At 37.3% G+C, this 20,197-nt stretch overlaps 3 protein-coding genes across 4 annotated transcripts; 2 read left to right on the top strand and 1 right to left on the bottom strand.

Moving 5' to 3' along the window:
• Nucleotides 1–166: 166 nt before the first annotated feature.
• slc5a8l (solute carrier family 5 member 8, like) lies at nucleotides 167–7,109 on the bottom strand. Its single transcript, XM_085457520.1, has 15 exons — nucleotides 6,381–7,109; nucleotides 6,021–6,086; nucleotides 5,707–5,758; nucleotides 5,384–5,451; nucleotides 4,758–4,912; nucleotides 4,354–4,494; nucleotides 4,136–4,265; nucleotides 3,945–4,033; nucleotides 3,545–3,657; nucleotides 2,556–2,623; nucleotides 2,333–2,419; nucleotides 2,001–2,194; nucleotides 1,092–1,201; nucleotides 878–963; nucleotides 167–769 (listed from the first exon to the last, which is right to left on the bottom strand). The coding sequence occupies exons 1-15, from the start codon at nucleotides 6,732–6,734 to the stop codon at nucleotides 656–658; spliced, it is 1,827 nt and encodes a 608-aa protein (XP_085313646.1). The 5' UTR covers nucleotides 6,735–7,109; the 3' UTR covers nucleotides 167–655.
• A 1,613-nt stretch (nucleotides 7,110–8,722) lies between these two features.
• Nucleotides 8,723–10,248, top strand: tshba (thyroid stimulating hormone subunit beta a). Its single transcript, XM_085457523.1, has 3 exons — nucleotides 8,723–8,771; nucleotides 8,857–9,054; nucleotides 9,636–10,248. Exons 2-3 carry the CDS (start codon nucleotides 8,893–8,895, stop codon nucleotides 9,912–9,914), a joined length of 441 nt encoding a protein of 146 aa, XP_085313649.1. The 5' UTR covers nucleotides 8,723–8,771; nucleotides 8,857–8,892; the 3' UTR covers nucleotides 9,915–10,248.
• A 4,011-nt stretch (nucleotides 10,249–14,259) lies between these two features.
• On the top strand, nucleotides 14,260–19,599 carry slc25a55a (solute carrier family 25 member 55a). 2 transcript variants are annotated; one of them, XM_085457513.1, is made up of 10 exons: nucleotides 14,260–14,375; nucleotides 15,056–15,188; nucleotides 15,502–15,627; nucleotides 15,946–16,001; nucleotides 17,280–17,370; nucleotides 17,468–17,586; nucleotides 17,737–17,932; nucleotides 18,039–18,193; nucleotides 18,324–18,399; nucleotides 18,507–19,599. In XM_085457513.1, the coding sequence occupies exons 2-10, from the start codon at nucleotides 15,169–15,171 to the stop codon at nucleotides 18,664–18,666; spliced, it is 999 nt and encodes a 332-aa protein (XP_085313639.1). In that variant the 5' UTR covers nucleotides 14,260–14,375; nucleotides 15,056–15,168; the 3' UTR covers nucleotides 18,667–19,599. The 2 variants fall into 2 exon arrangements, with proteins under 2 accessions (XP_085313639.1, XP_085313640.1); XM_085457514.1 differs by lacking the exons at nucleotides 14,260–14,375; nucleotides 15,056–15,188; nucleotides 15,502–15,627 and having other exon boundaries at nucleotides 16,441–17,370.
• Nucleotides 19,600–20,197: the final 598 nt, after the last annotated feature.

Raw genomic sequence — 20,197 nt, 5'->3', positions numbered from 1 at the left:
GCAAACATATTTTACAAGCCTTAAAGAGACAGTTACCAAAAAGACAATACAAAAGACAATACATGTATATATATATAGAGAGAGAGAAAAAGGGGTGTGTGTACAGTTCATGCACTAAAGTTTTTAGAGTTTTTTGTGTATGTGTGATTTAAGGTTTTTTTTTTTACTGAGTACACTTTTTTTACAAAATATTTTATTGACAAATTTGTTACCAGCTTGTACAGGCAGCTCATAAAGAGTGCAATAGTTTCCATATAAAAGCAACTCTGTAATAAACAAACAGCCATTGTTCATTGTTCAAAACACTTCCTTCAATGGAATAACAAGGTTGTCTAAGTGAACATGAAACGGGAACATCTCAGCCCATGGGGAGCAGAAGTTGTGGGCATCTGACTTGAATAAACAATGATTTCTTTTTCCATCATTGTATTAAATACACTGTTTCTGTCTTGTTGAAATATGTCAGTAACATAAATACAATGATTTCTTGAGTGATTCAATTTTAGATTTTCGACACATGATTAGTATCAATATAAATACCATTATCATCAGATGCTAATAAAGGGGTTATGCTTGTGCTTTATGTGTGTGAGTATATTTTCTTAAATTTAATTAAAATGACCCCAAGACAGAATATGTCATTGATAGACTAATATTATAGTCTTGTGTTTTTTTCAACATCTTTGCTCATCACGTCGTCTTCTTTGAATCCTGGGTTGTCAGCTCCCATGCAAATGTTTGCTGAAGGCTTCTCTGTGATGTCTGATTCCTGTATTGGGTTAAAAACATATTATATTTATAACACCAAATTTTTGTTTATTTTGGAGAGGGTTGCTGATATGTTCTTCCTTTGTTTGTTAGGGGGTAAGCATCATACCTTTGACTTATTGCACCAGCTGAAGCAGATTAAGTCATTCTTCCTCACAAACAGCTCTGAGTTCATCTTGTCTTGCTTACATCCACCTGTATATGTATAAAAAAAATACATACTCCCTCGATTTTATCCTTGTTTTGATATAATTGAAATACCATAATATTATGGACTAGATTTCTGCAGTGCTTAAAGTAAAGACTAAAAAGTAATATCTCACCTGTGATCACGCTCACAAGCAGGCCAGACACAATTGTGGTCAGAACGCCCAACAGAGAAAAGTAGACGTAAGACAGAGAGTACCAGGTGTCTGCTAAAGGAGGCCTATAACTGAAATGAACAAAAATCACTCATTTTAATATACTTAGACTATATATAAAAATTTATGTTTAAAGCAGACAACTGTTTTCAACTGTTGACAACTGTGTTATGATGATCTAATGTTGGCAGTGTTTGTTTTATGTGTGACTCCTCCCACCAGAGGATGGCTGTGGGTTTTTTCCCCTCTCTCTTAGGAGGTGGACACCTGGGCGTGCCTGGTAGTTGGGTGGAGTCTCTTCCTGTCCTTGGATTAGATAATTGGCTAATCACCTCCCGTACTTAACTACCAGATGACAGCCACCTGGCCCCCTCCTCTCTCTCCTAACCTCCACCATCCAACAAAGAACCTGTGTTTTGATTCGTTGCTGTGTAGAGTTTCTTTGACAAAGTGATTTGCAAGTATAACCTCGTGTGTGTGTCTGGCGTTAGTACCTCAATTTTGTAAATAGCTGTAAATAGATTTGTCAAGTAGCAATCGTGTATTTTGTTCACCTTGTATATATCCTTCACTGCAGCAGCCTAGTAGGCGTGAGAAGCCATTTTTGTTGATTACGTTTTCTCCTGTTTTTCATTTACTTTTTCATTTTTCATTTACTTCACTTTTTTGTACAAAAAGTACAAACTTCCAGAGAAGTTTGTACTTTTTGTAGTTGATTCGTGAGGTTTAATTATGCCTTTTTAGACAGCTATTAAACAGCTGTTGTTGTTTTGTTTTTTTTTTGTTAAATAAAAGTTTACTGTGATTTTTACTGTGTTGCTGAGTAGCAAAAGAAGGTTTTGCATCAGTCTTTTATGTAAAATGACTCACTCAGGCTCTGGGGTCAGAGTCACTGGACTGGTCCAGGGAGTTATTGTTGTATAGTTTTGGCCTATTGTGTTGTTGCAGCCTGCAGTGGTGAGTGGAAGAGGATTTGTCTTTTCAGCTGTTGGTGGGTAAATCTGGCCTCCGATCCCCACCCACAGAGTCAACACTAGACCAATGATCATTCCCACAAGTCCTCCCTGAAAAGTAAATATGAACACAGTGAACTACTTTCTCTAGGACGTCACATTTTTATTACTTTGGCAATATTTTTTTTTTATGTGTTATCAGGTTGTGCAGTTGTGCTAGTAGAAGTCTGAGGGCAAGGAAATACTCACTATTGAGTTTGATGTGCGAAAAAACATGCCTAATAGATAGAGACCAAGGAGCGGTCCGCTTATCATGCCAAATATAGAAAGAGCAGCCTGAAAAGAAAAGGGGGGGAAAAAGACAAGAAAAGAAAAAAGTAGTTTACCCTGTAGTTTGCAACTTTCACCTCATGGTGAAGCTGAAGAGCAATAAATGACTGCAGTAGTTTGTGTTCATGGTGATTCAGATTACCTGCAGGACGCTTCCCATCAGGGAAGCTACTCCAGCCATTCCAATACACACTCCTCCAAAGAAAACACCTGCGAGTAGAAAAATATAAAAGATCCAGCTTACAACGTTCGCAGTGCAAATTCAGTTGTTCAGATAGGCAACATGTTTTACAGTTTTCTAGAACAAATGTTATTATGGTTATGCACACTTAACTCTGTTTAAAAGCAAATGTTTATTTGGGTTTTTTTTTCTTCATATAATTCAATTTATCATCATAACTTATGGAAAAATAAGTCCACAAAGGTGATGTGAGGCCAGTAGAAATCATGTTTTTTTTCCTACCATAAATGATTTAGCACTTTAAAATGGACTGCAAGGAACAAGATCATTGTGACCTTGTGCAAAAACAGCATATTGATCCATACTAAAAACTGTCTGTATGACATAAAGAAGAAAAAGATAAGCTATGTGCTGCAAAAATATTTTCATAAATGAACGACCTACACCATAATTACACCTTCTGAAAACAGTAACAGTACCGACTGTTCTGTTAGGTCTGTTAATATAAATGATTAACAATTGTTTTTTACGACTTCATGACTTGTCTGTTTGCTGAATTGACAAGACTTCCTTTGTTCAGAGGTATTACGCAGGCTCAAATGATTATCTATGATATATTTCTAATCATTTCATAAGTTATATGGAGGAAATGCTTTGAATCCTTTGCTTAAAATAGCAAGATAAGATTGTTATCTCGATGTCACTTGCTCTCTTGCAATCTCAAAGGGTCTGGGATAATAGGAGTCTGAACAGTTGTTAGGGACTACTTATAAACAAAGAGCTGTAAAGTCTTATTATTAAGCTGCGTTATTACAGACACGATGAAGCTTTTATTCGGGGTTTTCAATTCAATTCACTTTAATTAATATATATATAGCGCCAAATTGCAGCAACAGTTGCTTCAAGGCTTTTTTGGACTATTTTGGAAGTTTTTTGTTTCTGCAACTTACTCAGGCCCATGTTCATCCAGCTCACTTGCTTCTGTGTGAGGTCTTTGTACACTGGTAGAATAAAGTCTTCTACCGTGACAGCAACTAGGGCATTAATGCTGGAAGACACTGTGCTGAAAAATATACAAAGGTAAGCTTTTAGACTTGGAACACAACAGTCAGGCTGATGCATTTAAAATGATAATTACACACAGAGAAGCTAGTTTCAGGAAACAGATGGTACTTTATGGCATTATCTATGTCTAGTAATGCAAATGCAAAAATATTATCCTGTTCACTACTTAGTGACTTTTTCTCAGGCAGCAACAAAGGCAGTTCTTTTCTAAGAATGTTAATTTATCAGGTCTTGATCCCTGCACAGCTCTAAAATAACATGTTTTTGCATGTCTAAGGCTCTCACCTCAGGGTACCACTATATGCTGCAGCCACAAACAGGCCTGGAATTCCAGGGAAGTCTGCCAGAATATCCATCACAAGGTATGGGAACAGCTGGTTGATAAATATAACCCATGTTTTGTTACACATAATGCTTTGTTGCACAATAAAAGGAAAGGTGGTGAGGACTAAAGAGAAAACTGCAGGTTTACTTACTTGGTCAGGGGTGGCAACATCACCGTTTGATAGTGGATCACAATTCTTGTAAATGGAGTACATGGTGAGACCAGAAAACATAGCCAGAGTTACAGTTATCCACAAGCCAACCATATTCACATACAGAGACCTGAAAGATGAAAAAAGACATGTCAGCACATAAAATTTTGCTCAGACTCAGCAATGTACTGTTTGTATTGAATTACAGGAACGCTCACATTTTGGCATGTCCCAGGGTTTTGCAGGAGATATAACGCTGCACCTGGGACTGGTTGATTGCGTAGATTGCCGTCCACATTATGCTACCGCCAACTACTATGCTCCAGAAAGTATGTCGTTTCAGGGGATCTGGATCAAAACTGTGATAGAAATGTCAATAATATGAAAATATATTGAAGGTTAACTTTGAGGACTTCAGCAACACAAACCTCTAACGTGGAATGGCATATAGAAGCCAATTAGCAGGCTTCCCATCCATGATATTTATTTTTGGATGCAAAATATTTTTGGTAAATTACCTTGGAATTAGTAATCACAGTTTATGTGATTCAAAAACCCTGCCCGTTTTTTATTGTAAAATAAACTCACTCACTATTGGACATAAGTCTGCTTGTGTACTTACTCAAAAGCTTGTAGTCGGCCTCCTTCACCAGCATCTTCCCAAATCTTTGTCAGGCCTCCCTGCAGTACAGCTCCTCTAGCTATAACAGCCACAAAACCTGCCAGCATGACCACCATCTGAAGCACATCTGTCCAGATTACTGCTTTCAGACCACCCTGAAGTAAACATTGATGTTAGAGTAAGCGTCACATTGTAAAGGTTTTTTGCAGAATCTGTCGAGCTGATTCCTTAGTAAGAGTCACAATAATGTTTGGATGTGTACAATTATTAATAATCAAGGAGCCAATAACTTTATTTTCAGTCATATGTAAGTGAAAAACTGCTTATTAAAACCTCAATGAACCAAAACGTTTATCATTAGAAATACGATACCATACCACCTTTATTTATAAAGCACTTTAACATAAAACCAGAGTTCACAAAGTGCTGTACATGCTAATCGCATAAGTAAAGAAAATTAAACACAACAGAGGAAGAGCCAGACGGCGAGCCACACACACTGGCGCCATCTTGAAACTTAAAACCAGCTGAAAGCATCCTCTGGCGTAACAACGTTTTCAGTTCATGCTTCTCTAAAACAACTAGTTAAATAAATATAATACTTTTTTACATTAGATGGTACCAACCAAAGTGCAGTAGATGATGCACACCACTCCCGTAGCCACCAACACTCCCCACAGATCCAGTCCAGTGACTGAGTAATAAGAAATAAGCTTCATTATGGTTCTGTCTGCATCCTTTTTTTTTTTTTTCAGTTTTTGGGTTTTGGTTGTTTTTCTAAATAAACCTTTATATAGGATAAACATGAAAGAATCATTAGTATATTAACTCAGGACTAATATTCCACTACGAAGAAGTAGAAGTTTTATGAGCAGGTGACAGATTAGTGAGGCTTAAAGCTAAAAGTCCTTCAATTATCAAGATGTGTTTTATGAGGTTTTTGGCTTACTTTGATTTAGAGCAAGAGCTGGAGCATAGATAACCAAACCGGTATACAGTGCCTGAGGAAAAATGTCACCATTAGCTGATTACATGGAAAAACAACAAGCATATATTTTATATTAATGCTTTCTTGGAAGTGGAAGAAACAGGTTTACATAAAGTCAAACAGAAAAAAACAGCAGGTGCTGTTTTCATTTTACCTTTAACATTTTAATCATTGGTGTTTCCTCAACTTTTCATTCCTAAATAATTTCAGTTTTAATAGTCAAAATTCATAAAGTAATTGATCATATATTTAATCATTTTAAACTCTTTGCTTACCGTCTGGACGATGTACATTGATGTCCCAATTATCCGAATGGGGCGGCTGAATCGCAACTCCAGGTACTAGAAATGAAAACGAACCCTGGATATCAATAGAAGGATCTTTTGGTCCACAAATTTGCTAGATTGCTGTACTGTGTACTGTATTTTTTAAAAATAAAACTTCCAAAAAAATCCTTTAGATATTTCTTTGCATACTATGTTGGAATCACTTTTAACAAGTAACCTGTAATGAGTAACCTTCATTAACCAGCACCAAGCTGTGTACATTATTTTTGTTGTTTGCTTTATTGATCTTTGGCATTTTAAGTTATTTCCTGATTCATATGTTCACCAGTGTTTCTACCATCTCCCTACCTCATAGGCACTGGTGACCCCCAGTCGGTAGAAAAGAGGAACAAAGAGCTCAGCACTGATTGCAGACATGATAGCATAGGCGAAGCCAAAAATCCAGAAAGCAGATCCAAACCGGTAGGACTCAGCAGGTGTACCAATGACTGTGATGCCAGACATAAAGCTGGCAGTGAGCGACATGGCAACTGGCACAGCTGTCATTTGCCGTCCACCCAGTAAGAACTCCTCGCTGCTAGCCTCCTTGCGACCTCGGAAAGCCTGGAATAGGCCAACGCCAGCTGCCAGCAGAATTATTCCAGCAAACACCACATAATCCCACACAGAGAAAGTTGCCACTGGACCTCCTGTACCCACCATGGTTGATTCAGTAGGAGAAGCAAAGGGTCTTCCTTTGACACACAATATTGAACTTCTGTCAGAATTCAATAACTTTCAATCTTGCAAATATAGTCCTTCCCCTTTAAATTATCCTGAAATTGCCCTTAAATCCAGTTGACATGCAGTGCATTTCAGAATCAATTGTCAGAAATTTAAATCCGCTGCGTAGTGGAAAAGTTATAGCTTGACCTCCTCAGATTTTACAAGAGTTTTCTTGGTTTTAGTCTTCAATTATTTGCAGCTTAGCCACTTTAACTATAAGAAAACTTTCTTCGATGGATGAGAACATTGAGGTAGTTCAACTGTCTCCCTTGTTGTTGACAGAAATCTGGTCCACTCTGGTGGTTCCTAGTGACTATAAAGATTAGTTCACTTTAGTTAATAATCTATCAAGGCCACTACACTAAGTAGTAAAGCCTTCTGTATTTTTCCTAATTGTAAAAACTGATGAGCCTCTAGTGTGTCTTCTTTTATGACACATTATCATGTGGTGTATTCTTTTCGGACAGAAAATAATGTTATTATGGTGTCACTTCTTATTAAAAAGAAATGACATGTTGACACACCTATGAGGAGTCTGTGTGCAACTCATGGTTATTCAGTATTTATTGGTCATGTTAAGAATTTCAAGAGGAGGAATGTGGGTTAAATATTTTGGGTTTTCTGACATTGTGTTTTATTTGCCATACATGTCATATGTGATTGCTAATCCCTTACTTAGCATTTCAGTATTTGATTATCTCTCCAGTAATGCATAGAAAGGCACAAAAGTCACACATCTAGTGTCAGTGAAAAGCATAGCTACAGCAAAAAAAACTGCACACTAGAGAGAAAAAGTAAGTGTAATCATTTGCACTTGCTAGTTCATTAAATATTAGCGGTTTCATGGATGGTTTCATTCAAGACGTCTTTTATGAGAGAATCAGTTACTCTAAATTCTTAAAAAGTTAATGTAAAATTCACTGTTTATGTATGTGCATTTGAACAATAGCTGGGGAGAACGAATGATCAGTTTAAGGTGGAAGCTAACATTGTATTTTACTGTTCAAATGTTCAATGTATCGTAATCATCTTGTGAGCAATATTCCTGGTCACTGATAAACTAAATGATGACAGCAGGTTAACCATGTACATATACTTTAATGGTAACTGTAATTAGAGCAAAAACTTTTACTCTAAAAAAAACAAAACCTTTTGACTAAAATGAAAAAGAAATCAGTATATCCAGCTCCTGCTCTGTACTTCTTTGTTGTCTAATATTTTTATATTTGCATTGATCTTAGTGGGCTACAGATACACAGAAACACAACAATGGCATTCAAAACAGTTGCAAAATCACTTAACGTGTACGAGACTTTGACTATGTTCGACAATCATTAAACTAAATTACAGATAAGGAGACACAAAGTGTCTCTCTATCTTTACAGTAACTTTTGCTTTAGTAATACAAAATCGGGTTGTATAACCCTTTTTGATTGTGTTGTACCAGTGTCATCTCTGGACTGTGACTGTTGAGTGTTTTGAGCGACTCACATTGTTGCATGTTTTTTGGTGTCACTTTAACACTGCCGGTGTGCAACTCTGCATTATAAGAAGTTTTCAAGTTAATTTTTACATAAATGAGTAACAGATTGGCTTGTTTGGTAAAGAAAACATCTCGGGTTAAAATTTGAATGGCCCTCTAATAAAAAAAAAATGCGTTCTTTAAAGCAGAAAATAAGCTTTTTGTGTGTTTTGTGACATCTAGTGTACAGTAGCTTAGACTACTTTGCACAGAGCCACATGGCTAATGCACGAACTTTGTTTACCAAGGAAATCATTATTCATGTAATCCACATAATGGACTGAAAATTCAACAGATCGTTTTTTGTCACAGATAGATAACATGCAGTTTATGTAAAGATAGATTAAGATATGTTTGTATAAATACTGCTTAGCAGAGATGTTTGGACTCAGAGCATCATTAGGCCTGAAAGTGCCCACATCTATCAAGCAGGTGACTCATGCATACAGAGGGTAAGAAAATAATATTCAAGAAACCAAACCTCTGATCTCTCTTGTATGTTGTTGACTGGTCTCTTTACCTTTTCTTCCCAAACAGGACCAAAATAGACTAAGATTGACTGAGACACATAACATGGAGGTTACAGTGTTCAACTGCTGGCTCTTTTTTCTGATGTTTAGCCCTGCTGTTCCCATGTGTTTGCCCACTGATTTCACCCTGTATGTGGAAAAGCCAGAATGTGAGTTCTGTGTTGCAATAAACACAACCATCTGCATGGGATTTTGCTACTCAAGGGTATGTATGTCTAATGTTAAAAAAAATGAAAAAGAAAAAAAGTCTACATGTTGTTTTTGGTTATTGAAAACTGGAAGTGCTTAGTAAATAATCGTTTTTCCATATCAAAAATTATATGACAAGAAATATGAAACAAAATATTAGAAAGAGATATCTAAAAGGTAGTAAGAATATGTGATTTTTGGCATATTTTTACATAGTTTTATTTAGTTTTATTTTAGCATTTTTTTTTACATAGTTTTATAAATGCTTTGGAGACTTTATTTAGATGTTGGATGGGCTTTACACTGAAAGCTTACAATTTCCTTTGCGGTTTTAATGTTGTAAATTACTAAGAAATTTTTAAAAAAAACTGGCAAAAAACCCCAAAAAAAGGCACTTCATAATTTGTCTATTGCAAATATTCGACATAAATAAATAAATACATATCAAGACAGACTTCTTATTAGCCAATGTTATCAGACTTTAAGCTAGATAGTCACATAAAAAAATATTTCCAGCACTTTTTCCCCAATGTTATCTAGATTCTATGTAATCGTCATTCGTTTAGTTTGATCTCTGTGCTTATATGTGATAACCAGGACAGCAACATGAGGGATATTCTTGGCCCACGTTTCCTTGTCCAGAGGGGCTGCACCTATGATAAGGTTGAATACCACACTGCTATTCTGCCTGGCTGTCCCATTGAAGCCAACCCTGTCTTCACCTACCCTGTGGCTCTCAGCTGCCACTGCAGTGCATGCAGGACTGACACTGATGAGTGCGCACACAGAGCCAGCATGGATGGAACAAAGTGTACCAAGCCTGTTAGGCGTATCTACCCATATCCTGGCCACAGCAACTATGTTATCCCTTTTTGACTCACATGTTCTTGTTCCCATAACAAGAACACTGTTTTAGTCGTGGAAGTACATGACATCCATATTCTGAGAAAAGACAAGCGTCATCATATACTGTCAGATCTGTACCGTCTGTACCTTTCCCAATTGTACCAGCTTTTTAAATTCTGCCTTTGTTAGCCAATATGTCTGTGCTGCAGGCTTGCTTTTAACTTTACAATGAGGGTTGATCCTAGTGCATTTTTCCTGTTTTCAGCATCGTTATATATCCATTTGTACTCTCTTGTGAGCGTGACTCTCAGACTTATTGTGCTCGGAAAAGGGCAGTCTGATTACAACTGAATTAAAGTCTCTAAATAGCTCTCTGACTAAGCAGTACTTGACTTAATCACATCCTGTGTAAGACTTTAGCTTTCTGTTTACTACACAAGGCCATGACACTCACAACATCACTGACTATATTTACCTTGATAGTCATTCTGGAAAACCACGAATTGTTGACACAACTAAAGCTGTTTCCAAAAAAGTTATGACATTGTGTAAAATGTCAATGTGATAATTTACAAATCATTTAAAGCCCATATTTAACTGAAAACATTCAAAAGAAAGCATAAATGGTAAATGGCCTGCATTTGTGTAGCGCTTTACTTAGTCCCTATGGATCCCAAAGCACTTTACACTACATTCAGTCATCCACCCATTCACACACTGGTGATGGCAGCTATATTGTAGCCACAGCTGCCCTGGAGCGCAATGACAGAGGCGAGGCTGCCAGACACTAGCGCCACCGGGCCCTCTGACCACCACAAGTAGGCAATGGGTGAAGTGTCTTGCCCAAGGACACAACGACCGAGATTGTTGGAGCCGGGGCTCGAACTGATTACAAGACGAACTGCCAACTCTTGAGCCACGATCACCCGAGCATAAGGAATAAGGAAGCTGATGGTGAACACTTTAGGAAACTTCTAATAACTGTTGAGGTTAATTTGTGACACAATTGGGCATGAAAAATGCATCCCAGAGTATTCTAGAAGTAGAAGTGGTGATGGGTTCTTACACTGTGAGTCATCAGTATATCTTTCTTTTTCTTAATTGCTTATCCAGTTCAGGCACCATTAATACTCAACGCCCATACAGGTCTTGCAACACCGTCCTAACATGAAGTCTTTTTCGGGGTAAGCCAAAACAAAACAAAAAAGCTAAACCAGAGTCTACATATGTTCCAAAAGAACGCCTTAATGAAAGAAGTGACTGGGAGCTAATGTGGTAAGCCTACAGTCTATTACCATTGACCCACTAAAACCATTTTAATTATTAAACAAAAATATTGTCACCTTTAAAAGATTTGCAAACTTTTGCATTTGGTTTTTATTGACAGTTTATAGAGACAAGGGTTAAATGTCTTGTCCTTGAGGTTGTTAAAATACGTTACTAGATTTTTTTGGAAACAATATAACTAGAAGACTCAACAAAACCAAATTTAATGTGTGACTTTGTCCACTGTAACTATCAGTTTGATGCAGTGTTTATATGTGTATTTTCCAGTGCACAGTGGAAATTTTGGGGGACAGCTGCAGCTTATTTATAGCTCAGCAATTCAGAGTGTGAGAATGCATGATAAGTCTTTCATGTGGAGCTCTTTGACATTTCTCTTTCATGATCTTATATTCAGTCTTTACATATATAACAGGCTTTCTCTTTTTTCTGATAGCTTCTGTTTAAAATGTCTTTGCACTGATGGAAGTTTTTTTTATTGGCTCTGCAGCCCTCACTGATTTCAACACTTTACAACATTTTAAAGAGAAGTGAGTATAACATGAACTACAAAAGAAGTCCTGTGACCTAAAAGCCAACAAAACATCTGATTTAAAGACCTTTAAAGGCTGTTTCTCACTTTTATTCATCAACATAACCCCTTATAAGAAGTTTAACTACACTAATGGTTGACATGATTATGGTGTTTCAAATCTTGAAGTAACCTTGGAGCATTTTGAATTTTGGGGTAAGAACAGGATATGACGCTCTTATCTCTATGAAGGGAAAACAAGGAAGTGGGACACGTTTACACAACAATGACACAGGTGTTCTGAGCCACTAGTCGGCTTTGAGCTTGTACAGCTTCTCACAACCTGATACTCTGTTTAACCTTGCAAAAAGTCAGCTGACAAAATGGCGCAGTGTTATCCATTTTGGGATGAGGCATTTCAGTGTCCTGACTTTGTCACTAAATATGAAATATTGTGCTACATATGCTCCCACTCCCACCCCTCCTAATTTTGATGTGTTGAGAAGGTAAAATGTTTTTATCACATAGAGTTATCTTTGTTAGTATTAAAAATTGACCAGACATGACTCCAGAATAATCAGTCTGGTATGGCACAATGGTCTGATGTGCTTGGCTGAAAATTTGTAGTGGTGTAGTTTTGAAAACCTGAATACCCTAACGGATAAAAGCATGGAATTTGCCTCTGTCAGCATTCCAAAGCAACCAGCTATGTTGTGCACATACCGATTACGCGTTCATTCAGACAAACCATAAAGTTTTGCTTGTGTTGTGTTTATTCAGCTAGATAAAATGTGAGAACTTTTTGTAGCAATGGAATCACCAGTGGGTCCAGGAAAAGTCATTGGTGGTTGGTCTGCTTGTCAAACACTTCAGTTTAGTATAAAATTAGATTGCAAAGGTTGTAGAATCAGTCACTCTGTTCAGACCAATTCTTAAAACACATTTGTACAGAAATAGGTTTATGTGATGTTGTCTTTTTTTCGTCTTTTTATCTTCATTCAACTGTTTTGAGCATGATGAAAGAAAGTATTATGATTTGTCCTAGTGACCTTTTCCACTGACTTGCTCCTCTATTCTAAATTTACTTCTCGTTCCAAAATGACTTTGTACTTATTCTGTGAAATATCTTTATTCGTGCTATAGATATTACATATCCCCCTGACTTTGGTGATTCCTTAAGCTTTTCTTTCTTCTTATAATATAGTTTCACATCACGTTGCCTGTATAAAAGACTGTGGATTTTCTATATTACAGGTTCTCAGAAAAACTATTTTTTATTTGTTTCAATAACGCTAATATGTCTGATTGAACTTCACATTTTTAACAACACTGAGTGACCAGATGATCATCACTAGGGCATGTTGTTACAAGTTATTACAGTGAACAGTGAGCAGAGAAGAAATGACTATATAGTGGTTACGAAAGAGACAATCGCTTGCCAAAATTGACATGACATGCAAGGTATATGCACCTCCCACTATTATTTTTTTGGCTGTAGGTGTTAGAGGTAAACGACTTCCTGGTTTGGGGATGTGTCCACAACTTTAAAGCCTCTAGATCTTTCACTCCGGAATTTTCCAAATTATGTGGTTAAAAAATACATTGTAAAAACCTGAAGCCTTGTCTGTAGAATGCACTGCTCTGACTAAAACCGGGAAACATTCCTTTGAGTAATTTGATATGCTGTCTTGTGTCTCTCATTTAAACTTTAAGGCCACGTTTATTTTACCTTAAAGAAAAACTTTTATGACTATAATATGGGTTTATTGATGAAGATACCTTTTCTTCGTCAGCAAATTATGACTCTGTATCTGATTCATCCAGCTGGACACAGTCAGACCTGCTCATCACAGCATGTTCAACCTATTCTAAGACTGATAAGAGAAAGGGGTACATTTTCCCACCCACAGCTATCTTGCTGAAGGGAAGTAAAGAGAAAATCCTGACCGTGAGTGGCAATATTAGAAAATAGAAAGCAGAATTTATAAATATTTCAGTGCATGAGCTTTTATAAACAATTCATTATATTTTTTTTGAACTAATGATGCTTTTTATGTTCAACATCTTGATCTGCTCAGCAGAAAACAGTGGTTAATTGTGATTAAATAAAAGCAAGTTCAGTCATTTAAAGAAGCACCGTAGTTGCCCCTGGGTGCTAGAATAGAGTAGAATCGAATCGAATCGAATCAAATAACACCATTAGCAGTCGGACAGCACATTTCACAAATCTCAAAGCCATGGCGACTTTAATAGGATTAATCCACTTTTAACTTGAGATTATTCTGAGACATGGGGAAGGACTTCTTTACTAAGAATGGGGTAATCTCTCCCAACAAAGACCAGTTTTAAATAATCTAACAGTGAGGTTTTGGTTCTGAAAAACTGAATGTTTAAACTTAACAAAAAAATAGCTTCTTTCTTTTTGGGCTTAAGCAGTGTAAAGCTGTAATTGGTGAATCAGCTAATGATTGATGTATCTACCTTCCAATCAAAATAAAGTAACAATATAGAAACTTGTGATTGGCTTTAAGTCAAGCGGCAGTCAGATAAGCGCCAGCCCCTTAAAAAAAGCCAGTGGAAAATTCCAGCTACTCTGACCCTCAGCTTTATTAGCGCTTCAACTAGCGGAAGAGACAGAAGTACTGACTATTCGCTCGAAACAATCAAACAAGAACTACTGCGAGATCATTTATTTGGTAAGTTGATCCGTAATAATCTATATTCAATTAGTTTAGAAATGGTTTTAAATTCACTGCTTGATTCTTTGTCTCCAGTTTATTCGTTATTTCTCATAATGTTGACGAATGAATGGGCGTCTCAATGACAGTAGCCTTCAAAAGCCACTTTCTTTATGTGGAACTGAAAACAATGCGGTAGTCAATATCTTTTTTTTTTTTTTTAACCCAAAGCGTGTATTATAAATAGTATAAACTCCATTGGCCAGTGCATTTTTTTTTTAATTATATTTTTTAATGCAATTAAAATGCTCGGTAGAGGGATATATTTGCATGGAAACGCCATCTCGTATATTTGCATCGATATTATCCCTCGTAACTCACATTCATACAAAGTATCTATATTTTATGCCTCGGCCTTCAGAAAGAGTTACTTAGAAATTCAGCAGTAGCCGCCAGATTTGAATCTTAACTTTATGAAAGACGGTTACGCCCATATATGGAGTGCGGTATGTGAGCTTAAACACGCCCACGGGTTGCACTACTCATAGCGCAAGTATAGCACATCCGCTGCATCATGGTCTTGTGACTGTGCGGCACATAGATAACCTAAAGTCCCTCGTGGGTGGAATAAGCTTCTCTGTAAGGTCTGTGACTACTTGGAAACCTACTTAGTAACTCCCTTTGCTTTCTCTGTCTAGGACTCTGCTCATTCACCTCACTGAAGAACACCTGAACCTACATCACCTGATTTTTGCTTTTACTTTTTCATACATCTTCCTTTGTCACTCTTTCAAAGCTTTATCACTTTGTCATGTCTCAGCAGCAGATCAGGTAAGCTTCATGCACTATTTTATTCTGTGCATGTGTGGTCTAGTGGTACAAATGTTTTTTTTATTTTTATTTTATTTTTTTTATTATTATTTCATAATGATTAGATGAGCTTGGTGACTTATATTAGCATGATTTTTCTGCTTTTGTGTTTCATGTAATTGTAAACTGATTATCTTTGGAGTATAGCTTTTAGCCTTCTAAACAGTTTATAATCATAATCTGTCTTTCAAAATTATAAGAATAAACACAGCATCATTAAAGTTGTGACATTATTTATTTACTTATTTATTTTTATTTTGCTGTCTCTCTTTAGCCTCCCAGCCAAACTCATTAATGGCGGCATTGCTGGCATTGTTGGGGTTACTTGTGTCTTCCCCATTGACTTGGCAAAGACCAGGTTGCAGAATCAGAGACGAGGTCAGCAGGTCTACAAAAGCATGTGAGTATTTCTGCTTAATGTTGACTTAAGCAACACACAGCCCCCAGGTATTATACCTACCACGCCCTGGTGTAAGTCAGTGCTATTCATACTGATCTCACAATGACAGCTGTGCATTGAATTGTAATGACTATGTAGGTTTTAAGAAATTCCTCTCTAGTGAGGTCATTTTACTCACTTTGCACTGCTTTATAGAGTGGAAATTTACTGAACTGCGTTCTCTTGTAACACTTAAATTTCCTTAGTCCACCCCCTGTTGTCTCAATGAACTGGCGTGTTTTGTCACACCGGTAATATTTACCTTGCTTTCTTCTGTAGGATGGACTGCCTTGTCAAGACAGTTCGATCAGAGGGATACTTTGGAATGTACAGAGGTAAGGCTTGTACATATTTAAATATTAAGAAGCAGTAGGATAGCAGAGGTAGAAGTTCTGCAAGAGGATTAAATATAGGAGAGGGTAAGCTCTCTGTTGTGAGGTTAACATTGATACGGTTACCACTGGCCACACTTGTTGTTTTAACAAGTACTGAGAGACTGCATTTTAGCTGTGTTTGGATGCTTTATATATATATATATATATCTCTTAGTCCAGTTGTAAAGGAGAAGTTGTCAAATGGTCTCATGAAAAGTATTACATTCACTGTAGTATAGTATGTAATATTGTACTTGTTAAAACAGAGAGCATATACTTTCATTATTAGTGTATCACTTAGAAAAGGAAACTAAGTCTGCAAAGAAATTGGAGACCTCTTAGTTTGGGTCTCTGTCTGTGTGAGGAATGTTTGTTTGCATCTGTGTTTTTCATATTACAGACTTGGGTCCCCCTGGGATATTGAAGGCTAGCCGATAAGGCGCAGCCACGCTGGAGGCAAATCATTAAATGGTTCTTACAATATTGCTCTATTTAAAACTCTAGGCTCAAGTTTTTGTTTTGCCATCTATTTGTTCTGTAATTTGACTTGTCAGTAACTACTTTGCTGTCTTCTTGCTGTCCTGTCAACTTTTGGATTATTGTTGTTTTCCAGACTATGAATTGTGTCTTTGCAGACTTTGGTTGAGCTTGCAAACAAATCTGTGGTGAACTAAAGATTAATTTTTTTGCATATTCAGTCCCACAGAACATTTAAGTTTGCTCAAAGTCTTCACACGCATAGTCAAGGACTCAGTCTGTCCTTTCTCTAATGTTTTTTTTTTAAATTTTATTTTATCTGTCATCACTAACCTACTCACTGACATGCATCCTGTCACTAAGATCTATTTCCTTTCTTGAAGTCTTCTCTACACAGTGTTGCTTGTTGTCACACCCTGATTCTGTTTATTTCATAGATTTCGTGTTTGCATCTTCCTCTGCATCTTCATTGCCCTATTGTTCCTTATGTTGTGTTGTTATGCTTGTTTCTCATTTTCCTCCTGATATTTTGTTTACTACTTTTTTTTTTTTTTTAAATTGACATAATCCCCCTTCACAATTATTACTTAAGCTCAATTAAACTGAGTATATGTCTTGTCTGTGTGTAAATTAACTGTACAGTTAACTCTTTACATTCTGATGTTGTAATGATAGTGGCGGGGTATGTTTTTGTACATGTGCTGAATGGAAAACTGGATTCTGTCTTCAGTGCTAACTATTTTTTTTTTTTTTTCCCCTCAGGTGCTGCTGTAAATCTGACCTTGGTTACCCCTGAGAAGGCAATCAAGCTGGCTGCCAATGACTTCTTCCGGCACCACCTTGCCAAAGACGGGTAAGCATACTCTGTGAGAGGATCTTCTTGGAAATGGGCAATATGTATTTATTATTTTTAAAGGTGGTTTATTTAAAACATGTCTCACTCTTAACAGAAAGGGGCTGACAGTGTTCAAAGAGATGCTGGCAGGCTGTGGTGCAGGCATGTGCCAGGTCATTGTTACTACCCCCATGGAAATGCTCAAGATACAACTACAGGATGCAGGCAGACTTGGTAAGAAGCATGCAAAGCCCTTTTTAAATGCATCAGTGTCAGTAATTTACATTTATAGCTGTGTTCCTCATTTATAATTATATATATCTTATGTGTGTGTGGGGTTTTTTTTTTTTTTTTTTTTTTTTTTTTTTTTTTTTTTTTGTACAGCGGTCCAACAACAGAAACCAGTCATGATGACTCCCACAAAGCTTGTGGCCACTAATGCAGTGCTCAGTCGCTCTTACAATTCTGGCATGGTCATTTCTGCACCAAGAGCTGTGTCGGCTACACAGATTGCAAAAGAACTCCTCCAGACGCAGGGCATCCAGGGGCTCTACAAAGGTCTGGGGGCCACACTGATGAGGTAAATCACTTCTACCGCCACGATGAGAAGCTGTGTGTGAACCTGACAGGGCAGTTGAACTTCACCAGGATTTTAGTCTGAAAATATTTTGTTTACTTTCTTCCAGAGATGTCCCCTTTTCTATTGTTTACTTCCCATTGTTTGCTAATCTGAATCGCCTGGGCAAACCAAGTCCTGAGGCGTCGTCACCCTTCTATTGGGCCTTCCTCTCAGGCTGTGCTGCAGGATCCACTGCTGCGGTGGCGGTTAACCCCTGTGATGGTGAGTGGTGTTTTTATTTATTTTTGCTTTTTTTTTCCGCCCTAAGCTGGATCACCCAGTTGTCTCCTGTTGAATATTCTTAGCAACACTGGAATTTTAACAATCCCCCCCCTGCTCTCTCTCCTTCTAGTGGTGAAGACCAGACTGCAGTCATTGAACAAGGGGGCTAGTGAGGAGACTTACAGTGGAGTGGTGGATTGTGTAAGGTATGACAGTGAATCATTTTTACAGTTGCATAAATTGCACGTCTTTTTTTTTTTTTCCTTTTCCTACCTTTGTGTGTATGAATAAACTCGTTCCTCTGTTTTGACAGTAAAATAATGCAGAAGGAGGGGCCTTCAGCATTCCTGAAAGGTGCCAGCTGCCGGGCTCTGGTCATCGCACCTCTGTTTGGCATTGTACAGGTTATGTACTTTGTTGGTGTTGGTGAATACATCCTTGACAACTCACCCCTACGCCTCTTAGGACCATGAGACCATATCATCTTGCTGACTAGCTATGCATGGGACCTGGTAGAAGACCTAGCTGCTACATGTATTCAGTTTACAGCAAGAAAAACAAGTAGACAGAAAGACCTATGATTTCACTATCTTTACGGTCAAAACGTGGTGTTGCACTTAAACCCTTTTGTTACTTGTTCAGTAGGCTGAAGCCAGTGTTTGCGCTTGAAGCTGTTAGCTTTACTGCATTGGGGCCTCTCTTGACCCTAAACAGTTGTTTTGTTTCCCTCTGTGAGGGAAGGGAGCTTGCTTTCTTGATCACGACTTTTCTTTTTTTTTCTTTTTTTTCTAAAACTTGTTTTTGACGCTATTTAAAGTAGTTTGTTATGAGAGTTTGTAGTACTTTATTTATGTGTTGTTGTTTTTTTTTTCCTTCTTTGCTGTCTCATGTTGCTGAGCCTTAATCTAGAAACAAAAGTCTGAAAGTTCACAGGGCCCAGTTTACACAACTTGCTGGAAAGGCTTTTTTTGTGAACTGCTTTGTGTACATGTTTACTTTAACTAATCATGAACCTTCCTAATGAAATTGGGACCATATGGCTTACCAAACCATAAGCTGTGTCCTACACTTGACATTAGTGCAGTAGTTGGTTAGTGCTATGTGAACTGTCATAAACTTGAGATGCAATCATGCACATTTTATGTTTGTCTACGTCCACACACACACACACACACACACACACTTTTTATATTTCATCTGAAATGTTATCCTGAAGGTCCTTTGTGATTCATGCCTTAACAAAGCAGTTTGAAATGTAGTTTTGATTCTGCAAGGCAAAATTGACAGAATATGAGCATTATTACAGTTACTGTGAGCTTATTTTTAAAAGGAAAAAAAAGACTGTTACATACCAATGATTGTGATGGCTTTTTGTACTTGTGTATATTAATAAAAAACTTGAAGTACCCAGTCTGTACTGTTTGACTAAGTACTGAGGGCTATGAAGGTATTCTGAATAACTGCTGTAGTTCAGAACTATTGCTTTATGACATATTCATTAATGTAAACATACTACATTCGATTTTTCTAAATGTTCCTTTACGAAGAGTTTGTTCGACTCTGGCCTCCTGCTGACATCAGTGATTTCCTTAGTAAGGCTATCTCATGCACACACTCAATCGGAAGAAAGTTGACTTGTTTCAGAGTGAATGAACTGAGGGGGTGTACCAAGGCTCACCATAAACGTATTATACAAATCAAATATCTGGAATCCCAGATGCTGAAAATGAGAAGAACTAGTCCCTTGTTTTTAGTCAAATGACAGCCAGATATTGCAGCACACAGTGCTATTTTCTTCTCTGCACATTTGTACATTCATGCAATGCAGCTGCAGTTATTTCTGTTAAAAAGGCTGTCTGAATCTGATCCACACATTCAGGAAGCTTTACTACCAGGAGGGCATCAAATCACGGTTGAGCAAGTTCACATGCTGAGGTGAATGATTTAGTCCACACTAACTAACGGCAGATTGAAGTCAGTGTAATATTTCACTTTATCGGTTCA

This window comes from Copadichromis virginalis, linkage group LG5 (genome assembly GCF_057382275.1).
Source record: "Copadichromis virginalis isolate Kocher_CV1m ecotype Utaka linkage group LG5, C_Virginalis_male_GT1.1, whole genome shotgun sequence".
Classification (NCBI taxonomy): domain Eukaryota; kingdom Metazoa; phylum Chordata; class Actinopteri; order Cichliformes; family Cichlidae; genus Copadichromis; species Copadichromis virginalis.
The sequence above is the reverse complement of the archived record's forward strand: the minus strand, read 5'-3'. Positions and strand labels throughout refer to the sequence as shown.